This window comes from Pseudorca crassidens, chromosome 6, assembly GCF_039906515.1.
Source record: "Pseudorca crassidens isolate mPseCra1 chromosome 6, mPseCra1.hap1, whole genome shotgun sequence".
In the NCBI taxonomy this organism is placed as follows: domain Eukaryota; kingdom Metazoa; phylum Chordata; class Mammalia; order Artiodactyla; family Delphinidae; genus Pseudorca; species Pseudorca crassidens.
In genome coordinates, this window is record NC_090301.1 from 29042968 (window position 1) to 29070704 (window position 27737).

The 27737-nt window shown below is 39.7% G+C and overlaps 1 protein-coding gene across 11 annotated transcripts in view; it reads left to right on the plus strand.

Annotated features, from left to right (window-relative positions):
• KLF7 (KLF transcription factor 7) overlaps positions 1–27737 on the plus strand; it is a 109892-nt gene that overhangs the window by 60110 nt on the left and 22045 nt on the right. For 9 of the 11 annotated variants that reach the window (XR_010944294.1, XR_010944295.1, XR_010944297.1 and 6 more), the window contains one exon: positions 842–984. The exons of the other annotated variants lie outside the window; for them this stretch is intronic. Coding sequence is in view for 2 of the 9 variants with exons in the window: in XM_067740845.1 (XP_067596946.1) it covers positions 842–984 (143 nt within the window). In the remaining 7 variants the exon portion in view is untranslated. The remainder of the gene's footprint in view (positions 1–841; positions 985–27737) is intronic. 11 annotated transcript variants of the gene reach the window in all.

Consider the following 27737-nt stretch of genomic DNA (forward strand, 5'->3'; position numbering starts at 1 on the left):
CAACTGTTTTATTCATTAAGAAAGAGTAAAGGGAAGCTTCTAGACCCATGCCTTTCCATTATGGATTTCATTTCTCTGATGTGCACAGCGCATGTCCTAAGTACTCTTTGGTGATACATTGCATTTACATAGAAATAAGCATGTTTGCACACCTTATTTTTCTTTCCTTATAGCAAACAAACAAATGTGGTGCAAAGCAAACCTAAAATCAGTTTTGTGATTTTTTTTAAAAAAGTGTAATTACTTTCCATATCATTTTTATTTCCTATCTAAGTAGAGGTTTCCATTTCATCATTATTGAAATTCTCCCTGGAAGTATGGGGAGGAAGATTCTTCAGAAGTGAAATGATGCTTCAAGGAGGTTTCACTTTAAATGGTTGAGAAAGTATATGTAAATTGAGGCCCCTTGAAGAGGCAACTTCATCCCCCTGGGAAGGAGCTGTTTTATTGAGAAAACTCAGAGCATGTTGTGTGACTGTGCACAGAAATAGTTAGCAGAGGCAACTCTTACTCAACGCTAATGGCTAGTGCTGGCTTCCCATACTAATGAGATCTACCCTCCTCTATTGAAAGTGAAGAAGGAGAAGCTCTATTCTGAGCAACAGCCCTGCCGCTAGTAGATCAGATCAGGCTCTATGGAATCATTTCTGTTTAAAGTATGCTTAAAATAGGTAGAAGGCCTCAAACTAGGCTAGGATGATGGAGAGAATAGTGCAGTGTTCCATAGATCTTAAGGAAACCAGCTAGCTGTTAGTAGCGATCGAACTGCAAAAGAAAACCTTATTATCAGAGGATAACTACAGAGCAGGTATAGTATTATTTCTGCTGTCTCTATTAAAAGGACCATTGTTAATCACTCGGAAATATTATGGGTCATCTGCAGTCAACGGAAGCAGGATATGGAGGAAAAGTCCAAGGAAGTCCTGGCTGTTTTTGTCCGTTCCTCTTCACCTGTGGATTGGATATATCTGCTTTCTGGCTCTGGTAAGACCTGAGAAACCAAGACAGAGGTCTTGGAAGACTGAAGCAGTCATGATTAGCCCTAGCCATAAACAAACACCGGGACCCACTTCCTAGCTTCCTCTCTTCCTGCTCTTTGGGCAGGCAGGTCTTTATTCTTCGCGTGGCTCCATATTGAAAGCAATAGTGGGAGTGCAAGCATGCTTTGGGGGTTGAGGAAAGGAGATGTTCCATGTAGCTGCTTCAAACTTCCGATTCTCCTCAGTCACAAAAAACCTGCTTTGCTAATTCTCATCTGCACGCAGTGTTGCTACCCCTTGTATGAGGTACATCAGTTGATGAACCTGGAAAAGAGGAATCTGATGGCCGCTAGCTGCCCAGGAGGGCTGCTGCTAACCCACATCATGCTTTTGTGTGAATCAGAAAAAGGTGCACCTTCCGTGGGCAGACGTGGCCTGTGCTTGAGCAGCAGAGCTGGATTCAGCCCTCCTCCGCCCTTCAGCTGGCCACCCTGTGTGCACAGCCTCACATGGCTGCCTGCTCACCACGGGAGCTGATCCACTCGGCGGGCCTTCCCTGACCCTCCAAGAGCTTGAGAAGCTAATGAGGTTCCGGCAGGAACATGAAAGTCGCATGACTGTTGGGGTGGGGGTGGGTATTGGGACCTCCTCTCAGTGGCTGAAGAGGCTGCCCATTATGTGTGAGAGTAAACCTTTTAGCCCAGCTGCACTCCCCAAATGCGAGATCATTAGTTGCCTAATGCTCTGATTCTCAACTTGGGCCCATTTTCCCCCTCGGGGCATTTGGCAATGTCTGGAGACACTTCGGGTTGTCACATCTTGGAGGGGGATTGCTACTGGCATCTGGTACGTGGAGGGCAGGAATGCTGGTAAACGCACTGCAGTGCACAGGACGGCCTCCACAAAGGAGACTCATGGGGCCCAACCGTCCACAGGACCGAGATTGAGAAACCCTGGCCTAACGCAACCTTAGCCGTCCTTTGCTCCTTCTCTTTGGGTTCCTCTGCACCGCTTGCAAAATATTTCCTCATCCTTTTAAGACTACAGCCAGGTCTTGCCTTCCCTTTTGTGCTCTTTTAAAAATTGACAGAATATAACTACTGTATAATGTATTATTTCTTTTGGGTCTCAGAAGATGTGCTGTTCCCCCCCTCATGATATAGGGAAATCTCTTCACCTCTACCCGATGCCTAGCTTTCTAGAATTAACATTCATGATTGTAGCTCCTCACAAGCGACATCCCCTCCCCTCTTGCTGAAGGCTCCTGACCTGTAATAATTTGAGATTTTGCTGAGGCAGGGATTTAAATCACATGGGCTGCCAGGCTGGTAGGTGGTAGAGAGGCTTTTAGCCAGGAAATGGGTCCAGCTGACCAGGCACTAACGATCATTTTCTACCCGTCCTCTCATGTACAGCAGTCTCGCCAAATTGTAACAATTGTTTCCTTATTATCAAAGAGAAAGTTGACTGTTAGGGCAGAAATAAGGCTGAGAATAAATATTTTCAGTCAGAAAATGGACCTTTTATTGGGAAAACTGTATTATACTGGTATGTGGTACCTCAGTGCATTTGCTATCGTTCACTGTCTGGTTCACACCAGCATCGTGAGGAAAGTACCGTGAAGCATTTTGAGTTCCCAGGGAGAAAGGTGCTACCTCACGTAAAAGGATTTTAAGTGGCATTATCTAATGGACACATACTTCATGCTTGCATTTTGTCAGGAGATGTGAATTATGCATTGGCCCTTTCAGCTGCATTCACATGCATAGAAAATAACATTGTCAGACATGTCATCCCCCAGATACAATGGACAATATGCTATTATAATTGTGTGGCATTGTCCTTGCTGTTTGGAGATAATACTGCTGACATTATTCCTCTCATACATGTGAATGTGGCTATAGGGAGGACGTGACATCTGTGTCTTTCACACAGATTAGCTTATCCCTTGCCACTTGGAGAGATTGCGATTAGTGGGCTGGCCTCCTGGGGTCATGGTAAGGGCCATGTTTTGGATCACAGTTGTTATCGGACCTTAGTTTTAGGTACAGTAGGGAATTAGTAATATTTATCTTGATGACCTGAAGAGGCAATGGTTATTTAGTCAGCTCCCCAGAGCAGATGTACTAAAGAAAGGGTAGGCTGAGGCAGTCCTACTCAGATTGGCTTTGGAAATGAGAAGGCAGTTGGGGACCAAGCCTGGATGGCTGCTTAACACATTATTGCTTTATCCAAGGAAGTAAGCAATAAGATATCACTTGTATAGGTTGTCATAGCTCACCAAGTGCTTTTACGTACCTCATTTTATTTAACCCTCACTTACCTGTCAGGTAAATGTTCTCATTATTCCCATTTTATAGATGAGGAGACTAACGCTCTGAGAATGATTTTCCTGTGATGAACTCTAAAGCATACCCCATTCTGTTTGTCCTTTGGAAATCAGTTATTTTTGCAGGGATGGGGCTAAATTCAAACAGAATATAAATGAGTTTAGTTGTGTTTATGGTTCAGCAAAATAAATGGCTTAACTTTTGCCATCCTTATCTCACACATATGCTAAGTAACAGGTGAGTTGTTATATATCCAGTATGACAAGTTTAGAATAGCTAAGAGAACTGAAAGTTTGTCTTATCTATTCCTATATTCTATTTAGATTGAATTTAAGAATCTTTAATCTTGGGTTTTTTTTTTTTTCTATTTTAAGAAAGAAAGCTTTGAAGATGCCAACAAGTGCAAGGCATTGATTCTTGAAGTGATAGCTCAGTACTAGCGCATTTGCATATTTTAGAAAATGTATGGAGAGAAATAATAAATGAAAACTTCTCCTGACCCCTTACAAGAATGCACTTTAGTCCTCTTTCCTTACTAAACTGGAAAATCCAAATGGAGTGCCTTAGAGAAGAGGTGGGAGAAGCTGTGGATGGATGGATCTTGGTGTGTAGGTTACTCGTTGCTGTCTTAGGTATACCAGAGCTTTGCTTGGGGAGTTTGAACAAATAATTTGTGCTTTTATTTTTATTTGTATGATAATTACAGAGTTAAAAAGTAATCCTGTTTATCCCTCTTTTGCCCCACTTTTTGGAGGATGTTTATGGACGTGTTAAACGTCTTAAGGAGAAAAACACTTGATCAGTACAGTAATTATAAATCCCCTAGTGGGCAAAGATCCCAAACTCAGGTGAAGATTCTGCTGCTGTGTGCAGCCATCTTCCCTCTGTATTCACAAAAGCACGTGGTGAAGAATAGCTGCTTTCTAGCATTCTGCCAAAAGGATCTATAGGAACCTCTGAGTGACAAACACTTGCATTGTCTTCCGGAGAGCTGAAGAAAGAAAAGGTTTTAACACCAAAAGCCACATTTCTGGAAGGTGGAAGGAACAGCACACATGACCCCTGAGGGCTCTGCTTTTTGAGGATTGTTCGCCTGTAGATTTAATTTTGTCTGATCTTGGGTTCCTGTGCATCCTCATATTTACTTCCCCCTTTTATTTATTCTACCTGCCAAAGAAATAATCATAACAAACCATTAGAACTGGCAGGGCCCTCATCCTCATTTGATATGAGCTGCTTGCTTGCTTAGAATTTGCTGCTAAGCATTAGAACGCTTTCTAACCGATGTGTGTCTTTTCCCCCCTCCCACAGTCAGATCTTGAAGTTTTTCCTGTGGTTTTCCTTGGTGTCCATCTTTTCCACAAAGAATGTTAAATAAGCAATGGCAGGGACTGGAAATAATCCTTTCAACTAAGGAAAACCTTTCATGCATCTTTCCCACCAGTGTCATCGCATGAGTTAGAAGGACCAGAGGCACAAAGTTTATGGGATCAATTACAATGAGTTCACTATTAAACATTTTTTTAAAAAATCTGTTGTGAGAAGAATAAAGCAATAATTAAAATTAACTGAACAGCTTTTGCTCTATTGAGGCGTTAAATCTTTGTGTAAACACAATCATATTGTGCAAACATGGGTCTTTTCACTTGGCTGATTCAGACAGTGAAACCGCTGAAGTTTTGAGGTCTCGGGGTCAAGGGCCCATTTTGACGCGGCTTGAAAGGTCACCTGCTCATTTGTGTCTCCGCTGTGCAGCACACTGGGCCGTGAGCAGGTATGATTCCTTGCCCACCACGGCGCAGAGAGGAGCCGGCAGATCGCAGGTCTGAGGCCGGCACGTGAAGCCAGCGCGCTGCCCACGGGGCGGGTGTGGGTGCCTGCCGGCCGCTGTGGTCCGAGCAGTGAGCCGGCTCGAGTGTGGAGAAAACAGCAGTTATGAAATATAAATGTGTTTATTATTACACTGGGCCCCATGCTATATAATTTCACACACACTCATATTTGTGATTTATGGCCACAGCTTTATATGGAGGAGAAGCTTGCTAATTAACCCAAATTGATAGGGAGGTCTCTGAAGATGATCAAATTGGAAGGAGCGGGGTAACTGAGAAAAAATGGTCTCCTGAAACAACCAAAAAATAGTGGCTGCCGTGTCGGAGGCATCCTTTGTTCATTTATTTTGATAAGCAGAGCTTTGCCTTAATTATTCATGATAATGCTTGCCCTGCAAGGAGTGTCTGTCCCCTGTCCTGGCAGCCCCGGCTCGGTGCTGGGTTCTCCGTGAGGTTAATGCCGAAAACACCCAGCCCAGCTTCTCTTGAGATGGTGTCATGCTTTCACCTGTGAGAGCTGAGACAGGTGAAGATTAGGAGGTTCACGCACACCTGCCGCCTGTCCCTTTCTGGAAGACGGATGTTGAATGGGTTGAAGGAGGGGAGGCCTCAGCCCCGGTTTGAGGCACTGCTGTGCTAATCAGGCTGCTTGCTGGTGCTGTACCTGTGTCCCTGCCCTGAATCCTCCCAAGGTGGGTGGTGATTTTCCCATCACAGGGAGGAAAAATAGGGGCCTAGAAGAGCCCAGGGATACCCAGCTAATAAGGAGCTAAGCTGACTTTAAGTCAAGATCTGATTCCAAAGTCGGTTCTCCTGCAGTATTCTGCTGGAATTTTCTAGGAGAGAAGCCAGGAAGGGGCATAGGAGCAAAGACCCCACCCAGCTTCCACCACAGCCCATCCCATTGGCTGTGCTTTCAGCCCATTTCCTGATCGTAGCAGCAATAAACATCATCGTTTCCAACAGCTTTCCAAAGTGATTCTTGTCTTGGCAGAATCTTGAGTTACTTGTTCTGGGAGCTCTTCAGAAGGAAAGCACTTTGGAATAGCATATGCTAGTTCCAGAGTACTCAGAGCATCCATGATTCATGACTCTTGCAGAAGAACTTAATGCAGGCAGGATACTGCGACCCCGGAATAACTTGATGGGCTATTTTTACTTGGATGTATAATTACTAGAGAGTGGATACTGAATGGCCCACCCACTCTATTCATAGCAGAACCTTGGGAGTCATCCCTGTACACAACCTTTTGTTTCCCCCTTATTCATTCATTTTCTATAACTTTTGGGCATTACTTTCTAACTATGTTTTGTATTTTGTTCACTTCTCTCCTTCTCTGCTGCTAGGAGCAATGCCGTCCATGTTCCAGCCACAGTCTTCTCTCTCCCAGATGGTTGTAGAGCCTCCTAGAGAGTCTGCCACATCAGCTTATTTCCCTCTGCAGCCCATTCTCCGTTTTGTAGCCAGGGTGATATTTTAAAGATTCAAATCTGATCGTGGTATGCCTCCGCTTAAAAGCTCACAGTAGCTGCCATTGTTCTTAGGATAATGTCCAAATCCTTACGTGTGGTGTGTAAGATGACTGTCCAATAGAAATATGTAATACAAGCCACATGTGTGTTTATATATACATATCCTGGCAGCTTTATTTTAAAAGTAATTAGTTATACTAATTAATTAATTTTAATACTAGACTTTAAAATAATTTCAACATGTAATCAATATTAACATTTATTAATGAACTACTTTACATTTTTTTCCATAGTAAGTCTTTGATATCCAGCATGTATTTTACACTTAGAGCACAGCTATATTCAGATTGCTCACATTTCAAATGCTCGGGAGGCACATGGGACTAGTGGCTTCCAGATTGGACCCAGCAGTCTGGCCCCTTACCGATTTCTCCAGTCCCATTGTGTTTCTCCCCTCCCTGCAGGACACACCAGATCCTCCTCTTTGGGCTTCTGGGCTAGGTGTGGGAGAGGATGTGGCAGAGAGGTAGGAGTTTGAGGAAACAGCCCAACACAGAGCCATCTTCAGTCTACCTTTGGACCTGCAGAGCTTTCAGGCAGTCGGAGGTATGGGTAAAGAATGAAGCCATTGCTTTTCTGTTGGCCTCGGGGGTTACCATTTTGGTTTATCTAGGGCTGTGTCAGGCTAAACTGATGCTTTTTTGAGAAAGTGAAGGGAATTAAATGGAAAACCACTGGTAAAGTTGATATGTGGTATCACTTTGCCTGCCTACCCCACACAGAGGTCCTGTAGTGGGTAGTACCATTATATGAGCTAAAGATGAGACTGTGGGACCTGACAGGGGTGAGTGAGGGGTAGTTCACATCCCTGGCTTCTAGTCTCTGTGGATAATATTCCTTCACATGTTCATTTTTTAAAAGTTACAACAGCTACTGTATGCATGCCTCTAAAGAGTTCTGGTATTCTTTCCAGTTGAAAGATTTATTTTATCAGAAAATATCTCCAAAAGGAATATGAACATTTATTTTTATTGTTGGCATTTAAATAAGAGGCAGAGTGAGATAAGGGTTAATTATGTGGACTCTGAAGGTGAGCCTTCCTGGGTCTAAATCTTGGTTGTACCACTCGTAAGCTGGTGAACTTGGGGAGTGGCTTAATTTCTCTGACCCTCAGTTTCTCATCTATAAAATGCGGGAGGATGATAGCATGTATTTCATAGGGCTGTTGAGAGGATTAAAGGAGAGAATAGCCGTGAAGCCCTTAGAGTGCAGCAGTGCCAGCCCATAATGACTGCTGGATAAATATTAGCCAGTACCCTGTTTCCCCAGGATTTATAAAATATCATCATCAATTGAGGATTGATGGAATTGAGCCACAAGTCTTGGCTCAGGATGATCATGCAGGATGTTTTCTCGGGAAAGATGCAGTTATTGTCTGTTTGTGTATAATGTTTTGTGTTTCTCTCTCTCACTTGGTTTCTGCTATATGTATATCTATGTGAGGAAGGAAAATAGAGACATCTTATCAGGATTTGATTCTGCCATCCGTGTATCCAACAGAAAAAGCAGACATATTTTAGTGGATGAGATGTGTGGCATGGTGAGATGTATACCGTATTTAGTGGTACATGGACTATGAGCTATTTTTCTATTTAAAAAGTTGCGCTGGGGCTTCCCTGGTGGCGCAGTGGTTAAGAGTCCGCCTGCAGATGCAGGGGTCACGGGTTCGTGCCCCAGTCCGGGAAGATCCCATATGCCATGGAACGGCTAGGCCCGTGAGCCATGGCCGCTGAGCCTGCGCGTCCGGAGCCTGTGCTCCGCAGCGGGAGAGGCCACAACAGCGAGAGGCCCGCTTACCGCAAAAAAAAAAAAAAAAAAAGTTGCGCTGTTTGGTTCAAACCCTTTGTGTTTCTAATCAGTGACACAGTGCAAGTTGAGAAGTTGGGGCTTAGGGTGACATCTCTGATCATTCATTGAAAGACTAGCACCAGGAGGTGGCCTGCTCCTAACACCATACACTGATCTCTAACCACATTAGCTAGAAACAGGTGATTGCAGACCTTTTGTTCACCAAGAAGGTACATCCAGCCACTGGGTGTTGATATGAGCCACCTTGCATAAAGAAGGATGTTTGTTGGGAATATTTTAATAATAAGTTTGCTTACGTAATTAAAAGCACTTGCCCAGCCATCATCTCTCTTCATACTTCATAAGAGTCCTGTGAGGCCAACATCAAAGAAGAGGTTAGCCCCATTTGTTTCCGGTTTTATGTTTATCTTAGTATGGTATTTAGTACTTATTATCATTGGTGGATTTGTTTATTGGGTTGGTTGCTCTCTTCCTTATATATATATATATATATATATATATATATATATATATATATATATATACACACACACATATATGTTCTTTTTTTTCCTTTTTCTCTTTTTGTAAGTGTGTATGTTTATGCTTCTTTTTGTGATTTTATCTGTATAGGTTTGCTTTTACCGTTTGTCCTAGGGTTCTGTCTGTTTGCTTTTTTCTTTCTTTTTTTTTGTTTTTTCTCTCTTCCTTTTCTTCTGAGCTGTGTGGCTGTCAGGGACTTGGTGCTCCGGCCAGGTGTCAGCCCTGAGCCTCTGAGGAGAGAGGGCTGAGTCCAGGACATGGACCACCAGAAAACTCCTGGCCCCACATAATATCAATCAGTGAGAGCTCTCCCAGAGATCTTTGTCTCAACACTAAGACCCAGCTCCACCCAACGACCAGCAAGTTCCAGTGCTGGACACCCCATGCCAAACAACTAGCAAGACGGGAACACAACCCCACCTATCAGCAGAGAGGCTGCCTAAAATCATAATAAGGTCACAGACACCCCAAAACACACCTCCGGACACGGCCCTGCCCACCAGAAGGACAAGATACAGCCCCACCCACCAGAACACAGGCACCAGTCCCCACTACCAGGAAGCCTACACAAGCCACTGAACCAACCTCACCCGCTGGGGACACACACGAAAAAGAACAGGCACTATGAACCTGCAGCCTGCAAAAAGGAGACCCCAAACATAGTAAGTTAAACAGAATGAGGAAACAGAGAAATATGCAGCATATGAAGGAGCAAGGTAAAAATCCGCCAGACCAAACAAAGGAAGAGGAAATAGGCAGTCTACCTGAAAAAGAATTCAGAGTAATGATAGTAAAGATGATCCAAAATCTCAGAAACAGAATGGAGAAAATACAAGAAACATTTAACAAGGACCTAGAAGAGCTAAAGAGCAAACAATGATGAACAACACAATAAATGAAATTTAAAATACTCTAGAAGAAATCAATAGCAGAATAACTGAAGCAGAAGAACGGAGAAGTGACCTGGAAGATAAACTAGTGGAAATAATTGCCACAGAGCAGAATAAAGAAAAAAGAATGAAAAGAATTGAGGACAGTCTCAGAGACCTCTGCAACAACATTAAACACACCAACATTTGAATTATAGGGGTCCCAGAAGAAGAAGAGAAACAGAAAGGGTCTGAGAAAATATTTGAAGAGATTATAGTTGAAAACTTCCCTAACATGGGAAAGGAAATAGTCAGTCAAGTCCAGGAAGTGCAGAGGGTCCCACACAGGATAAATCCAAGGAGAAACATGCCAAGACACATATTAATCAAACTATCAAAAATTAAATTCAAAGAAAAAATATTAAAAGAAGAAAGGGAAAAGCAACAAATAACATACAAGGGAAACACCATAAGGTTAACAGCTGATCTTTCAGCAGAAACTCTGCAAGTCAGAAGGCAGTGGTAGAACATATTTAAAGTGATGAATGGGAAAAACCTACAACTGAGATTACTCTACCTGGGAAGGATTTCATTCAGATTCGATGGAGAAATTAAAACCTTTATAGACAAGCAAAAGTTAAGAGAATTCAGCAACACAAAATCAGCTTTACAACAAATGATAAAGGAACGTATCTAGGCAGGAAACACAAGAGAAGAAAAAGACCTACAATAACAAACCCAAAACAGTTAAGACAATGGTAATACAAACATAGATATTGATAATTACCTTAAATGTAAATGGAGTAAATGCTCCAACCAAATGATACAGACTGGCTGAATGGATGCAAAAACAGACCCATATATTTGCTGTCTACAAGAGACCAACTTCAGACCTAGGGACACATACAGACTGAAAGTAAGGGGATGGAAAAAGGTATTATATGCAAATGGAAATCAAAAGAAAGCTGGAGTAGTAACTCTCCTATCAGGCAAAATAGACTTTAAAATAAAGACTATTAGAAGAGACAAAGAAGGACACTACATAATGATCAAGGGATCGATCCAAGAAGAAGATATAACAATTGTAAATATTTATGCACCCAACATAGGAGCACCTCAATACATAAGGCAAATGCTAACAGCCATAAAAGGGGAAATCGATAGTAACACAATCAGAATAGAGGACTTGAACACCCCACTTTCACCAATGGACAGATCATCCAAAATGAAAATAAATAAGGAAACACAAGCTTTAAATGACACTTTAAACAAGATGGGCTTAATTGATATTTATAGGACATTCCAAGTAAAAAGAACAGAATACACTTTCTTCTCAAGTGTTCATGGAACATTCTCCAAGATAGAGCATACCTTGGGTCACAAATCAAGCCTTCGTAAATTTAAGAAAATTGAAATCATATCAAGTATCTTTTCCGACAACAATGCCATGAGACTAGATTTCAATTACAGGAAAAAATCTGTAAAAAAATACAAAGATATGGAGGCTAAACAATACACTACTAAATAACCAAGAGATCACTGAAGAAATCAAAGAGGAAATCAAAAAATACCTAGAAACAAATGACAATGAAAACACGACAACCCAATACCTATGGGATGCAGCAAAAGTGGTTCTAAGAGGGAAGTTTAATTAATTAATTAATTAATTTATTTTTGTGTTGGGTCTTCGTTTCGGTGTGAGGGCTTTCTCCAGTTGCGGCGAGCGGGGGCCACTCTTCATCGCAGTGTGCGGGACTCTCACTATCGCGGCCTCTTGTTGCGGAGCACAGGCTCCAGACGCGCAGGCTCAGTAGTTGTGGCTCACGGGCCCAGTTGCTCCGCGACATGTGGGATCCTCCCAGACCAGGGCTCGAACCCATGTCCCCTGCATCAGCAGGCAGACTCTCAACCACTGCACCACCAGGGAAGCCGTAAGAGGGAAGTTTATAGCAATTCAATCCTACCTCAAGAAACAAAAAACATCTCAAATAAACAACCTAACCTTACACCTAAAGCAATTAGAGAAAGAAGAACAAAAAACCACCAGAGTTAGCAGAAGAAATCATAAAGATCACATCAGAAATAAATGAAAAAGAAATGAAGGAAACAATAGCTATGATTAATAAAACTAAAAGCTCATTCTCTGAGAAGATAAACAAAATTGATAAACCATTAGCCAAACTCATCAAGAAAAAAAGGGAGAAGACTCAACAGGTTTAGAAATGAAAGAGAAGTAACAATTGACACTGCAGAACACAAAGGATCATGAAAGACTACTACAAGCAATGCTAGGCCAATAAAATGGACAACCTGGAAGAAATGGACAAATTCTTAGAAAGGTACAAGCTTCCAAGACTGAACCAGGAAGAAATAGGAAATATCAACAGACTGAAATTTCAGACAAGCACTGAAATTGAAACTGTGATTTAAAATATTCCAATAAACAAAAGTCCAGGACAAGATGGCTTCACAGGTGAATTCTGTCAAACATTTAGAGAAGAGCTAACACCCATCCTTCCCAAACTCTTCCAAAATGTAGCAGAGGGAGGAACACTCCCAAACTCATTCTACAAGGCCACCATCACCCTGATACCAAAACCAAAGATGTCACAAAAAAATTACAGACCAATATCACTGATGAACATAGATGCAAAAATCCTCAACAAAATACTAGCAAACAGAATCCAACAGCACATCAAAAGGATCATACACCATGATCAAGTGGTGTTTATCCCAGGAATGCAAGGATTCTTCAATATACGCAAATCAATCAATGTGATACACCATATTAAGAAATTGAAGGATAAAAACTGTATGTTCTCAATAGATGCAGAAAAAGCTTTCAACAAAATTCAACACCCATTTATGATAAAAACTCTCCAGAAAGTGAGCATAGAAGGAACCCACCTCAACCTAATAGAGACCATGTATGACAAACCCACAGCCAACATCATTCTTAATGGTGAAAAACTGGAACAGTTTCCTCTGAGATCAGGAACAAGGCAAGGTTGCCCACTCTCACCACTATTATTCAACATAGTTTTGGAAGTTTTAGCCATAGCAATCAGAGAAGAAAAAGAAATAAAAGAAAAAGAAATAAAGTCCAAATCGAAAAGAAGAAGTAAAACTGTCACTGTTTGCAGATGACATGATCCTATACATAGAGAATCCTCAAGATGCTACCAGAAAACTACTAGAGCTAATCAATGAATTTGGTAAAGTAGCAGGATTCAAATTAAATCACAGAAATGTCTTGCATTCCTATACACTAACAATGAAAAATCTGAAAGAGAAATTAACAATCCCATTTACCACTGCAACAAAAAGAATAAAATATCTAGGAATAAACCTTCCTAAGGAGACAAAAGACTTGTATGCAGAAAACTATAAGACACTGATGAAAGAAATTAAAGACGATACAAAGAGATGGAGAGGTATACCATGTTCTTGGATTGGAAGAATCAACATTGTGAAAATGACTCTACTACCCAAAGCAATCTACAGATTCAGTGCAACCCCTATCAAGCTACCAATGGCATTTTTCACAGAACTAGAACAAAAAATTTTACAATGTGTATGGAAACACAAAAGACCCCAAATAGCCAAAGCAATCTTGAGAAAGGCAAACGGAGCTGGGGGAATGAGGCTCCCAAACTTCTGACTATACTACAAAGCTACAGTAATCAAGACAGTATGGTAGTAGCACAGAAACAGAAATAGAGATCAATGGAACAGGCTAGAAAGCCCAGAGATAAACCCACACACATATGGTCACCTTATCTTTGACAAAGGAGGCAAGAATATACAATGGAGAAGAGACAGCCTCTTCAATAAGTGGTGCTGGGAAAACTGGACAGCTACATGTAAAAGAATGAAATTAGGGCACTTCCTAACACTGTACACAAAAGTAAACTCCAAATGGATTAAAGACCTAAATGTAAGGCCAGACACTATAAAACTCTTAAAAGAAAACATAGGCAGAACACTCTATGACATAAATCACAGCAAGATCCTTTTTGACCCACATCTTAGAGAAATGGAAATAAAAACAAAACAAATGGGACCTAATGAAACTTAAAAGCTTTTGCACAGCAAAGGAAACCATAAACAAGACGAAAAGACAACCCTCAGAATGGGAGAAAATATTTTCAAATGAAGCAACTGACAAAGGATTAATCTCCAAAATATACAATCAGCTCATGCAGCTCAATATAAACAACCCAATCCAGAAATGCACAGAAGACCTAAATAGACATTTTTCCAAAGAAGATATACAGATTGCCAACAAACACATGAAAGGATGCTCAGCATCACTAATCATTACAGAAATGCAAATCAAAACTACAGTGAGGTATCACCTCTCACTGGTCAGAATGGCCATCATCAAAAAATATACAAATAATAAATGCTGGAGACGGTATGGAGAAAAGGGAACCCTCTTGCACTGTTGGTGGGAATGTAAATTGATATAGCCACTATGGAGAACAGTATGGAGGTTCATTAAAAAACTAAAAACGGAACTACCATATGACCCAGCAATCCCACTACTGGGCATATACCTTGAGAAAACCATAATTCAAAAAGAGACATGTACCACAATGTTCATTGCAGCACTATTTACAATAGCCAGGACATGGAAGCAACCTAAGTGTCCATTGATAGATGAATGGATAAAGAAGATGTGGCACATATATACAGTAGAATATTATTCGGTCATAAAAAGAAACAAAATTGAGTTATTTGTAGTGAGGTGGATGGACCTAGAGTGTGTCATACAGAGTGAAGTAAGTCAGAAAGAGAAAAACGAATACCTTATGCTAACACATATCTATGGAATCTAAAAAAAAAAAAAGAAAAGGTTCTGAAGAACCTAGGGGCAGGATAGGAATAAAGACGCAGAGGTAGAGAATGGACTTGAGGACATGGCAAGGGGGAAGGGTAAGCTGGGACGAAGTGAAAGAGTAGCATTGACATACATACACTACCAAATGTAAGATAGATAGCTGGTGGGAAGCAGCTGCATAACACAGGGAGATCAGCTCTGTGCTTTGTGACCACCTAGAGGGGTGGGATAGGGAGGGTGAGCGGGAGGGGATATGGGGATATATGTATACATATAACTGATTAACTTTGTTACACAGCAGAAACTAACACGACATTTTAAAGCAATTGTACTTCAATAAAGATGTTAATTAAAAAAAAAAAGAGAGAGGTTAACCCCATTTTGCAGAGGAGGAAAGTGAGACTCAAAGAGTATGTAACTGTCTAAGACCAAATAAGTAGTAAGAGTAAAGGCTCAGGTCTCCTGAGCCAGGTCTCCCAGGTCTCCTGATTGTGAGTCGTGTGTGTGTGTGTGTGTGTGTGTGTGTGTGTGTGTGTGTGTGTGTGTGAGTGCGCGCGCGTATGTATTTTCCACTGAACTGTACTTGCAAACATGATACTCCATTTCCAGAAGTTCTGGCAACCTTTCTGAATAAAACAAAAAGTGAGATTGAGATGTGAAATAATGCTTTTACTGTAAGTTTTCCATTTGGGCGTGTATTATTTTCATTCATTGCTTTCTGTTTACCCTTTGAATTAATAAGAACATAAATGAAGCTATTTGTGACAGAGACCCAAGCTAACAGAGGCTTAAAGAAGATGGAAGATTTTTTTTTCTCTTTCACATAAAACTCCAGGCTCTGAGGCAGGTGTGCTCTGAGAAGTTTTCAAAAGCCCAGACTCCTGTCCTGTTGGTCCCTCTCCCATCCCAAGGGTTTCTGTCCTTAAGGGATCGCCCATGTCCATGCAATTCAAGATGGCTACTCCCAGGCCTGCTTTATATCAACCTAGTTTTCATGCAACTATTTTGAAAGTGGGAAGGGGAGAGGATGTCCCAACTTTTAAAAGTACAGCTTGGAATTGCACTTGTCACTTCCACTCACATCTCATCAACCAGAAGTTAGTTATATGTCGATATGCAACTGCAAAGGAGCTGGGAAGTAGAATTCTCATTCTGGGTAGCAATGAGCATGGCTAAAATCTGGGGATTCTCTTATGATAGAAAAAGGGAGAATGACTATAGAAGGACAACTGGCTGTTGCTGCTCTGCTCTGAGTCTTAAGAATAGCCTCTTTTTAAGACATTTAAACATGAAGCACTTCAGTTTCAGAAATTCTAAAAGTATAATATGGTAAGAAAAAAAATCGTAGTGCATTTTAGTTTGTGGCACATTGCACAGTCAAAATAACTGCAGGGAAACTAGCTTCCTGTGGTATGCCAGAAGTTCTGAATGGAAATTTAATTTACATTTTGCATTTTATGAGAATATTGCATTATTGGCATAATATGAAGTGACTGGGAAATGAATAACTTTGAGAAAGTAAGCCTATAGGGTCAAATTAACCACATCTTAATATTCTTGCACTTTTTTCTTTCCAAAGTATCAAATCACATTGCACTGACATTTTCACCCCAAGTTGAAAATTTAGTAGAAGAATGAAGAGAAAAGTATTTTGTAGCTGTGGGTTTAGCACAGACAAAATTAAGGCTGTTTGAGGTTAGAGGGATATAGTCTGACAGATTGTGTGGGGATGTTTTTACATATGTGGGTGTCAACATGTTTGTGCTGAATTGTTTGCAGATTTGGGGGGAGGTGGTTTTGTGTGTGTGTGTGTGTGTGTGTGTGAATGTAGACTTCATGGGTGGCTTCAATCATTGTGTTTTCTTCCTAATTCCTATTACAAAGCAGCAGAAAGAGGTTGCAGGAGGATCTAAGCTACAGTGCTTGAAGGAGGGTTTGAACTAAGGACTAGTCATAGATGCATGTTTGTTCGATCAAGTTAATTGACGGTCTTTGAAATGTCTCCACTGTTCTAAATAAGTCTTGGAAATACTAAGGCAAGTAAACCTGGCCTCTACCCTTGCAGGGACCAGTTGGTTTTGTGAGGCGACAGCATGTAAACACATCACTCAAGCAGTAAGATAAGACCCTCCTGAAGAAGTTATAGGATCAGAGAGGAAGGGGCACCCAGTTCTACCAGAGTTGGTCTAGAATCGCTTCCCAGAGGATACGCTTTGTGAGGTACTGGTGCCACACATTAGGCTAGGCTCTGAGGATACAGCTATGTACAGACATGAACTCTCACTTCAAGGAGATCAGTCTCCTGGGAGGGGGGTGGCTTGTCATCAAGACCCCTAAGGGTGTGGTTCTTACTTCTTTCCAGTCCATTCTTGAAATTCCTCTTCATATACTCACCCTTCACCTCAGCTGCGACACCCCACTGTTCCGCATCTGTGGGCCTTTGTATCTGCTGTTCCTTCTCCCTGAAATGCCCACTTCCCTTGTCCCTGGCATCCCTCAAGTTTCAGTGAGGCTTCTCTCTTCTGGGATGCCTACCCTGAGGGTCCTACAGAGTCTAGGGATGGCCTTCTCCACACATCCACGCACATGCACTGATCAGACACATCGGCCTTTTGTTGTTTGTGTGCACACATGGGGCTTCCCCACCTGGAAACCCCTCTAAAACAGAGACCCTTTACTTTTTTGCTTTAATCTCCGGCACTGTCATTGCTCGGTGCATATAAGAACCAACAAGTAATGTTGGTTGAATCTAGGTTGTCACACTGAAGAGGCTGATGGTATTTTCACCATCAGTGAGTTAGACCAGAAGTCTTGGTATCTGACTTCGCCTGCTCACTTGTGGACAGAGATGAGGTGTGTCGGAAACAATTGCATGTTAGGGTTTGTGAATCTGGAAGGCAGGATGTTACTGTTGATTTCTGATTGATCACTGACCTGTTCATTAGTAAGTGTCATTCTGAGTGAACTATATGCACTGAGAATGCCTGAGCTGGTACTCAACAGTGGGTGATGACAAAGAGGCAAGCGAGAAAGCATCTAGCTCTGTTCCTAGACACATTGGATACTCAGACAGGGCAAAAGATCAAGGCATAAAAAGATAAATATCTATAGGAAATAGCAAACAGGTGGCCAAAGAGTGAAAACTCGGACAAAACTATAGTTTTCTGAGAAGGAGCAATACTTTGGGCTGACACGTAGAAGACAGACACATCTTGAGTTGAGGACATCCCCGTACGCAGGAAGGGCTGGGGCGGGCTGCTTGGGAATGTTGGAGAGTGAGGGGTTTATGGAAGGAGTAGTGGATAGATAAGGGTAGGGAAAAAAGTGAGATGGTTTTGTGGACATCTTTTCCAAAGTACATAGGCAGTGGTATTTGAAGAGCATCTTGCATAAGTTATCATTTGTCAAAATAAGAGACTAATATTTTCCTTTTGAGTTTTATTTCCTTAAACTTCATACTTGGGCAGGTACGCATGTGGGATGGTTTAGCTAATGGGGAAATTTGGTCTCTGGGAAAAAAGGGGGTTAACCTTGGGAGAGTTAAGTTATATAGACAAATTGATGCTTTAAATCTTGACTCGAAATCTCTAGGGAATTGGATCCATATCTATTCAGCTTGAATGGTAGCTGGTCCAGGTGAGGGCCCATATCTCCATCGTCTGTATGTAAATGATACAATTTGGGCTTTTTGAGGATTGATAAAGTTACCTTTTTGTTTTTTAATTTAAGACAAATTACCTTATCCAGTATTGATTTGCTTAGACCACTTCTCTACCATCTGCATTTGTATAATCAGGGAATAACAATTAATGATTGTGTTAGCTGAATCAGAACAAATTCAGGATGCTAACACTAGTCATTTGATAATTTCCAAAATCAGATCTAACGTGGTTTTTGGATTATCCAGTTTTATGGTTTTCTATACCACCGGTCCATCTCTTTCCATATATATCACATATGTAGCAGAAAATTAACTCTGTACCCTAATATATGTGTTTCAAGCTTATATTATCCAATTTTTAGTTAGCAAAAAAGGAAAATTCAGTGTATCTAAGACAATAAATTAGGCATCATCTACTAATGTGATATGTGCCAGTTGGTGACTACCATGTGTCCTGGATCCAGTGAGATTTGTTTTAGCCTACCCTCCCGACACATTGGTACTGGACCTCCATGCCCCTCTTTTTTTCATAAATCCCAGATACACAATCCTCTCCCGCTGCCCTCGGGTTCTCCCAGATCCTCACCAGTAGGTATAAGGCCTACTCTCATTCAAAGCTCTGTGCTACCCATTATTCTTTTTCTTACTACCTCCCTTCATGCTAGAAGAATAAATTCCTGCCAGTACTCACTTGAAGTTGTACACCTGAGTTACCAGCCTCTGAAATTCGTTGGACCTTTGGGGGGAAGGGTTCCTGTTCTATGTTGGTTTGCTTCTGAAGGGCATGGCACACTGCTGCATTAGAGATATTACTACTTTCACAGTGGCTTGGTGATACTTTTTTCATATCAACTAAGCTTGGAACATGTTGATTGGGGCTAAAGTTACATTTTTAAAATTAAATTTTTTTAAATGATTCAAAAATTAATAGTTTGGTCATGGTTGTAATAGTAATACACTGTTCCTGCATGTATCCTTTGCAATCATGCTATATTTACATTTGAATACAAAAATCAAAGATTTTGGCCATGAGTTTGAAATTCATAGTTCTTAATCAAATTCTTACCTAAATACATCACATTGAATTGTGGAGACCTGGCTTACAGAGTAATATCTTTATTGCTAAATGGAGGAAATGCCCTACAAATTAGTTTCAAATAAATTCACATGGTGTAGTTATTGTGACAGGAAAAGAGACAAATGTTTTAACAAATTTTTTCTTCAAATTTAATTTCTATCTAGCTTTTAACTTTTATTGTAACTTTGGTAATCACCAAAATGTACTTAAATTTCCAAATTGATATTAAACTTTCCTTGAATTTATCTTTAAAAAGCTGATAAAAATAATTTTTAAAATTAATATTGGACAACAGCAACCAAAAGAAGCCAGTAAGAATCAAAGCAAAATAAGAAAAAATTAACCATGGTGCCAGAAAGACATTTAGTTCCCCGAATGGTCATACTTACCTGTTTTACAGCTTGAGATCATATAACTTCAGGTATGAGTGTTGAATTTTTAAGTGAGTTTACAGTCTTTTGAGAATTACTCTCTTAAGAGTTGTGGGATTTTGTTTTTGTTTTGCTGGGGGAAGGGAATTAATTGTAACTTACTGAAAATATTAGAATGCTGTATACATTTTGATAAAATAAGAAATCAGTTTGACTTTGAGAATATTATGATACCCCTAGCCTTATGGGACACATGCTGTGGTATCTAAAAACAAATGTATTGGACTCACAGGTTGCACATTTGCAAAAATTCTATAATTGCTGAGAGATATACTTGTTCCAGCATCTGTGATCGTTGCCTGTTTTCATGACCAATCCAGTCTTCCTTCAGCATTTCAGACAAATTCACTAAGAATCTAACAATTCACCTCCAAAGGAACGTTTAGAAAAAGTTAACAGTCATTAAAAATGGAATATGTCCCCAAAGACTTGCTTAATCCTGTGTATTTCCAGGCCGTGTTTTACAAAGCTAGGTGGGTCTGAGAAGTGATTCAGTGTGATGCTTGGGCTCCAGTTTAAGTTTCATGGAGAAGCCCTTGTGCCCTTGCCCTGCATACAGAGGTGACAGAGATCTCTGTTCCCATAGTCTTCTCTGGCCTCCTGCACACCTGCAAACTCCATTTTGATATCACCATCATTGTCAATACACCTTTTATCCATTTGGGACTTCGTAATTGACCACTTTTATGTACTAGATTCCATTGAATCTTCATAACTACAAGAGAAGAGGGAAGATGTTTTAAAATTTCTTTTCTACGCGGTTAAGAACAGTAAATCCAGAAGAAGTTAACTGACTCTGCAAGGCTGTATTGCTAGTATGTGGCAAAGCCAGAGCTAAAAGAATCTGGTTTTGGATGACTAGTCCTTTATCTCTCCACCAGACCAATGATTCAAGTTTCATCAGGGCATTGAGGGAAGCCTACCCTGAGGGTCCTACAGAGTCTAGGGATGGCCTCCTCCACACATCCATGCACACACATTGATCAGTTGCATTGGGCTTGTGTTGTTTGTGTTCACGCGTGGGGCTTCCCCACCTGGGAACTCCTTTAGTGCCAAGACCATTTGCTTTTGCTTTAATCTCTAGCACTGTCATTGCTCGGTGCATATTAGAACCAACAATTAATGTTGGCTGAACCCAGGTTGTCACACTGAAGAGGCTGATGGTATTTTCACTATCAGTGAGTTAGACCAGAAGTATCAGTATTTGACTTTGCCTCCTTACCTGCAGACAGAGATGAGTTGTTTTGGATGATGTGTGTTAGGGTTTGTGAATCTGGATAGCAGCGTGGTAACATAGCTTTTTGTGCTGGGCATTGGTAAGAGTTTAGAAAGGATGAGGCCTTACACTTGAATTAATGGTGGGAATTCTACATAGAAGCTATATTTTAAACTAGTGCTGTCTAAAATAGAAATATATGCAAGCCATATATGTGATTTAAAATTTTCTAGTAACCACATTTTGTAAAAAGTAAATAGAAATAGGTAATAGTAATTTTAATAATATATTTTATCTAAACCAATATATCCAAAATATTCTTTCAACATAAATCAATATGAAAAATTATTGAGCTGTATTTTACATATTCTTTTTATTAATAAGTCCTCCATATCCGGTGTATTCTATACTTATTGCATGCCTAAATCCATATGCTAAATTTTCAATGGTTAAAGTTAAATACAGTCCTACCAAAAGAAGAGTATAAAATATTCTTTATATTGCTTCAGTTTTCAAATTTTAATTTACATTAAATTAAATTGGAAGTTCAGTTTTTTGTTTTTGTTTTTGTTTTTTTTGCGGTACGTGGGCCTCTCACTGTTGTGGCCTCTCCCGTTGCGGAGCACAGGCTCCGGACGCTCAGGCTCAGCGGCCATGGCTCACGGGCCCAGCCGCTCTGTGGCATGTGGGATCTTCCCTGACCGGGGCACAAACCCGTGTTCCCTGCATCGGCAGGCGGACTCTCAACCACTGCGCCACCAGGGAAGCCCGGAAGTTCAGTTCTTTAGTTGCCTTAGCCACATTTCAAGTGCTCACAGCCACATGTGGTTTCTGACTACTGTATTGGACACTGCAGTTGTTGACAGCTGTGGGATTAAGTCAAAATCCTTTCTCACCTCTCTCCATATTCTGAAGTAGGAGCTATACCTCATTAAGGATATAAGGTTTAAATTTTAATTTATAAATTTTTAAACAACCATTTTAAGGTGGTGATCCAGGCAATGAGGAGTTAACCTAATCTAAGCCAGTTATTATTTTATTAGTTGTTTTAAAAATAAAAAAAAAATAGAGTAAATGTTTGTATGGTCTGTAAAGTGTCTGGTGCTTTGCATAAATTCAGAACTCAGGCCCTAGCACCTAGTTGGCTTTTGGGTGAGCAAGTAAATGGATGAATGAAAACAATCAACATGGAGCATAAATAAATGAGTACATATTTTATTTTATGTAATAGTTATAAATGCTTTTGAATTCAAGAAAATAAAGCCCTTGTCTCATTTTTCCATCACTCCCCTAATCTAAAAACCTTGGGAAAAAAATATTTAAAATTCAGCTGGAACAATGATTATTAATAATATTTAACAATGTTAGTAATAATAATTGGAAGCCATTTCCACCTTAAAAGTGGCAATCTGGAAAACGGGGCCATGGTCGTTTTCTTTGAGTTTGAGAATTTACAAACCTGTCACAGCATCATGACCTGTATATTGCATTGCTCACTACAATTTTCCATTAAATGTTTAATTTATTGAATTCATGTAGATCAATCTCAAAGTGATTTAGTAAATAAATATTTCAAACATTATCATTAAAAAAAAAAATTTAGCTGGAATCTAAGAGGAACTCTGAGACAGTTTTCCAAAGCAGCGTTAATAACGTGGAGTGTTTTTTAGTTGTAGCGCATACACCCTGAGAAGGGATTGCCAAGCTATGGAGTGATGTTTACTGGTTACTCTTTTTCCAATTTTTTTTAATGTTTATTTATTTATTTTCTTATTAGTCATCCATTTTATACACATGAGTGTATACATGTCAATCCCAGTCTCCAAATTCATCCCAGCACCACCCCCCACCCCCCGCCGCTTTCCCCCCTTGGTGTCTATACGTTTGTTCTCTACTTCTGTATACCAATTTCTGTTCTGCAAACCAGTTCATCTGTGCCATTTTCTAGGTTTCACATATATGCGTAAATATACGATATTTGTTTTTCTCTTTCTGACTTACTTCACTCTGGATGACAGTCTCTAGATGCATCCACATCTCTACAAATGACCCAATTTTGTTCCTTTTTATGGCTGAGTAATATTCCATTGTATATATGTACCACATCTTCTTTATCCATTTGTCTGTTGATGGGCATTTAGGTTGCTTCCATGACCTGGCTATTGTAAATAGTGCTGCAGTGAACATTGGGGTGCATGTGTCTTTTTGAATTATGTTTTTTTCTGGGTATATGCCCAGTAGTGGGATTGCTGGGTCATATAGTAATTCTATTTTTAGTTCTTTAAGGAACCTCCATACTGTTCTCCATAGTGGCTGTATCAATTTACATTCCCACCAACAGTGCAAGAGGGTTCCCTTTTCTCCACACCCTCTCCAGCATTTGTTGTTTGTAGGTTTTCTTATGGTGCCCATTCTAACTGGTGTGAGGTGATACCTCGTAGTTTTGATTTGCATTTCTCTAATAATTAGTAATGTTGAGCAGCTTTATGTGTGCTTCTTGGCCATCTGTATGTCTTCTATGGAGAAATGTCTGTTTAGGTCTTCTGCCCAGTTTTTGATTGGCTTGTTTGTTTTTTTAATATTGAGCTGCATGAGCTGTTTATATATTTTGGAGATTAATCCTTTGTCCGATGATTCATTTGCAAATATTTTCTCCCATTTTGAGGGTTGTCTTTTCGTCTTGTTTATGGTTTCCTTTGCTGTGAAAAAACTTTTAAGTTTCATTAGGTCCCATTTGTTTATTTTTGTTTTTATTTCCATTTCTCTAAGAGATGGGTCAAAAAAGATCTTGCTGTGATTTATGTCAAAGAGTGTTCTTCCTATGTTTTCCTCTAAGAGTTTTATAGTGCCTGGTCTTACATTTAGGTCTCTAATCCATTTTGAGTTTATTTTTGTGTATGGTGTTAGGGAGTGTTCTAATTTCATTCTTTTACATGTAACTGTCCAGTTTTCCCAGCACTACTTATAGAAGAGGCTCTCTTTTCTCCATTGAATATTCTCGCCTCCTTTATCAAAAAGTAGGTGACCATATGTGTGTGGGTTTATCTCTGGGCTTTCTAGCCTGTTCCATTGATCTCTATTTCTGTTTCTGTGCCACTACCATACTGTCTTGATTATTGTAGCTTTGTAATATAGTCTGAAATCCAGGACCCTGATTCCACCAGCTCCATTTTCCTTTCTCAAGATAGCTTTGACTATTCGGGGTCTTTTGTGTTTCCATACGAATTGTGAAGTTTTTTACTCTAGTTCTGTGAAAAATGCCATTGGTAGTTTGATAAGGATTGCATTGAATCTGTAGATTGCTTTGGGTAGTATAGTCATTTTCACAATATTGATTCTTCCAATCCAAGAACACGGTATATCTCTCCATCTGTTTGTATCATCTTTAATTTCTTTCATCAGTGTCTTATAGTTTTCTGCATACAGGTCTTTTCTCTCCCTAGGTAGGTTTATTCCTAGGTATTTTATTCTTTTTGTTGCAATGGTAAATGGGAGATTACCATTCCTTAATTTAAATTCCTTAATTTCTCTTTCAGATTTTTCATCATTTGTGTATACGAATGCAAAAGATTTCTGTGCATTAATTTTGTATTCTGCAACTTTACCAAATTCATTGATTAGCCCTAGTAGTTTTCTGGTGGCATCTTTAGGATTCTCTATGTATAGTATCATGTCATCTGCAAACAGTGACAGTTTTACTTCTTTTCCAATTTGTATTTATTTTTCTTCTCTTATTGCCGTGACTAGGACTTCCAAAACTATGTTGAATAATAGTGGTGAGAGTGGACATCCTTGTCTTGTTCCTGATCTTAGAGGAAATGCTTTCAGCTTTTCACCATTAAGAATGACATTGACTGTGGGTTTGTCGTATCTGGCCTTTATTATGTTGAGGTAGGTTCCCTCTATGCCCACTTTCTGGAGAGTTTTTATCATAAATGGTGTTGAATTTTGTCAAAAGCTTTTTCTGCATTTATTGAGATAATCATATGGTTTTTATTCTTCAGTTTGTTAATATGGTGTATCAGATTGATTGATTTGCGTATAGTGAAGAATCCTTTCATCTCTGGGATAAATCCCACTTGATCATGGCGTATGATCCTTTTAATGTGTTGTTGGATTCTGTTTGCTAGTATTTTGTTGAGGATTTTTGCATCTCTATTCATCAGTGATATTGGTCTGTAATTTTCTTTTTTTGTGGTATCTTTGTCTGGTTTTGGTATCAGGGTGATGGTGGCCTCATAGAATGAGTTTAGGAGTTTTACTTCCTCTGCAATTTTTTGGAAGAGTTTGAGAAGGATGGGTGTTAGATCTTCTCTAAATGTTTGATAGACTTCACCTGTGAAGCTATGTGGTCCTGGACTTTTGTTTGTTGGAAGATTTTTAATCACAGTTTCAATTTCATTACTTGTGATTTGTCTGTTCATATTTTCTGTTTCTTCCTGGTTCAGTCGTGGAAGGTTATACCTTTCTAAGAATTTGTCCATTTCTTCCAGGTTGTCCATTTTATTGGCTAGAGTTGCTTATAGTAGTCTCTTAGGATGCTTTGTATTTCTGCAGTGTCTGTTGTAACTTCTCCTTTTTCATTTCTAATTTTATTGATTTGAGTCCTCTCCCTCTTTTTCTTGATGAGTCTGGCTAATGGTTTATCAATTTTGTTTATCTTCTCAAAGGACCAGCTTTTAATTTTATTAATCTTTGCTATTATTTTCTTTGTTTCTATTTCATTTATTTCTGCTCTGATCTTTATGATTTCTTTCCTTCTGGTAACTTTGCATTTTGTTTGTTCTTCTTTCTCTAGTTCCTTTAGGTGTAGGGTTAGATTGTTTACTTGAGATTTTTCTAGTTTCTTGAGGTAGGCTTGTATAGCTATAAACTTCCTTCTTAGAACTGCTTTTGCTGCATCCCATAGGTTTTGGATTGTCATGTTTTCATTGTCATTTGTCTCCAGGTATTTTTTGATTTCCTCTTTGATTTCTTCAGTGATCTCTTGGTTATTTAGTAACATATTGTTTAGCCTCCATGTGTTTTGTGTTTTTTACGTTTTTTTCCCCTGTAATTGATTTCTAATCTCATAGCATTGTGGTCAGAAAAGATGCTTGATATGATTTCAATTTTCTAAATTTACTGAGGCTTGATTTGTGACCCAGGATGTGATCTGTCCTGGAGAATGTTTCGTACACACTTGAGAAGAAAGTGTAATCTTCTGTTTTTGGATGGAATGTCCTATAAATCTCAATTAAATCTATCTGGTCTATTGTGTCATTTAAAGCTTGTGTTTCCTTATTAATTTTCTGTTTGGATGATCTGTCCATTGGTGTAAGTGAGGTGTTAAAGTCCCCCACTATTATTGTGTTACTGTCGATTTCCTCTTTTCGAGCTGTTAGCAGTTGCCTTATGTATTGAGGTGCTCCTGTGTTGGGTGCATATATATTTATAATTGTTATTCTTCTTGGATTGACCCCTTGATCATTACATAGTGTCCTTCCTTGTCTCTTGTAACATTCTTTAGTTTAAAGTCTATTTTATCTGTTATGAGTATTGCTACTCCAGCTTTCTTTTGATTTACATTTGCATGGAATATATTTTTCCATCCCCTCACTTTCAGTCTGTATGTGTCCCTAGGTCTGAAGTGGGTCTCTTGTAGACAGCATATACATGGGTCTTGTTTTTGTATCCATTAAGCAAGCCTGTGTCTTTTGGTTGGAACATTTAATCCATTCACGTTTAAGGTAATTATCGATATGTATGTTCCTATTATCATTTTCCTAATGGTTTTGGGTTTGTTTTTGTAGGTCCTTTTCTTCTCTTGTATTTCCCACTTAGGGAAGTTCCTTTAGCATTTGTTGTAGAGCTGGTTTGGTGGTGCTGAATTCTCTTAGCTTTTGCTTGTCTGTAAAGCTTTTGATTTCTTCATTGAATCTGAATGAATCCTTGCTGGGTAGAGTAATCTTTGTTGTAGGTTCTTCCCTTTCATCACCTTAAGTATATCATGCCACTCCCTTCTGGCTTGTAGAGTTTCTGCTGAGAAATCAGCTGTTAACCTTATGGGAGTTCCCTTGTATGTTATTTGTCGTTTTTCCCTTGCTGCTTTCAATACTTTTTCTTTGTCTTTAATTTTTGCCAGTTTGATTACTATGTGTCTCGGCGTGTTTCTCCTTGGGTTTATCCTGTGTGGGACTCTCTGCACTTCCTGGACTTGGCTGGTTATTTCCTTTCCCATGTTAGGGAAGTTTTCGACTATAATCTCTTCAAATATTTTCTCGGGTCCTTTCTCTCTTCTCCTTCTGGGACCCCTATAATGCGAATGTTGTTGCGTTTAATGCTGTCCCAGAGGTCTCTTAGGCTGTCTTCATTTATTTTCATTCTTTTTCTTTATTCTGTTCTGCAGCAGTGAATTCTACCATTTTGTCTTTCAGGTCACTTGCCCGTTCTTCTGCCTCAGGTATTCTGCTATTGATTCCTTCTAGTGTGGTTTTCATTTCAGTTATTGTATTGTTCATCTCTGTTTGTTTGTTCTTTAATTCTTCTAGATCTTTTAAAAACATTTCTTGCATCTTCTCCATCTTTGCCTCCATTCTTTTTCTGAGGTCCTGGATCATCTTCACTATCATTATTCTGAATTCTTTTCCTGGA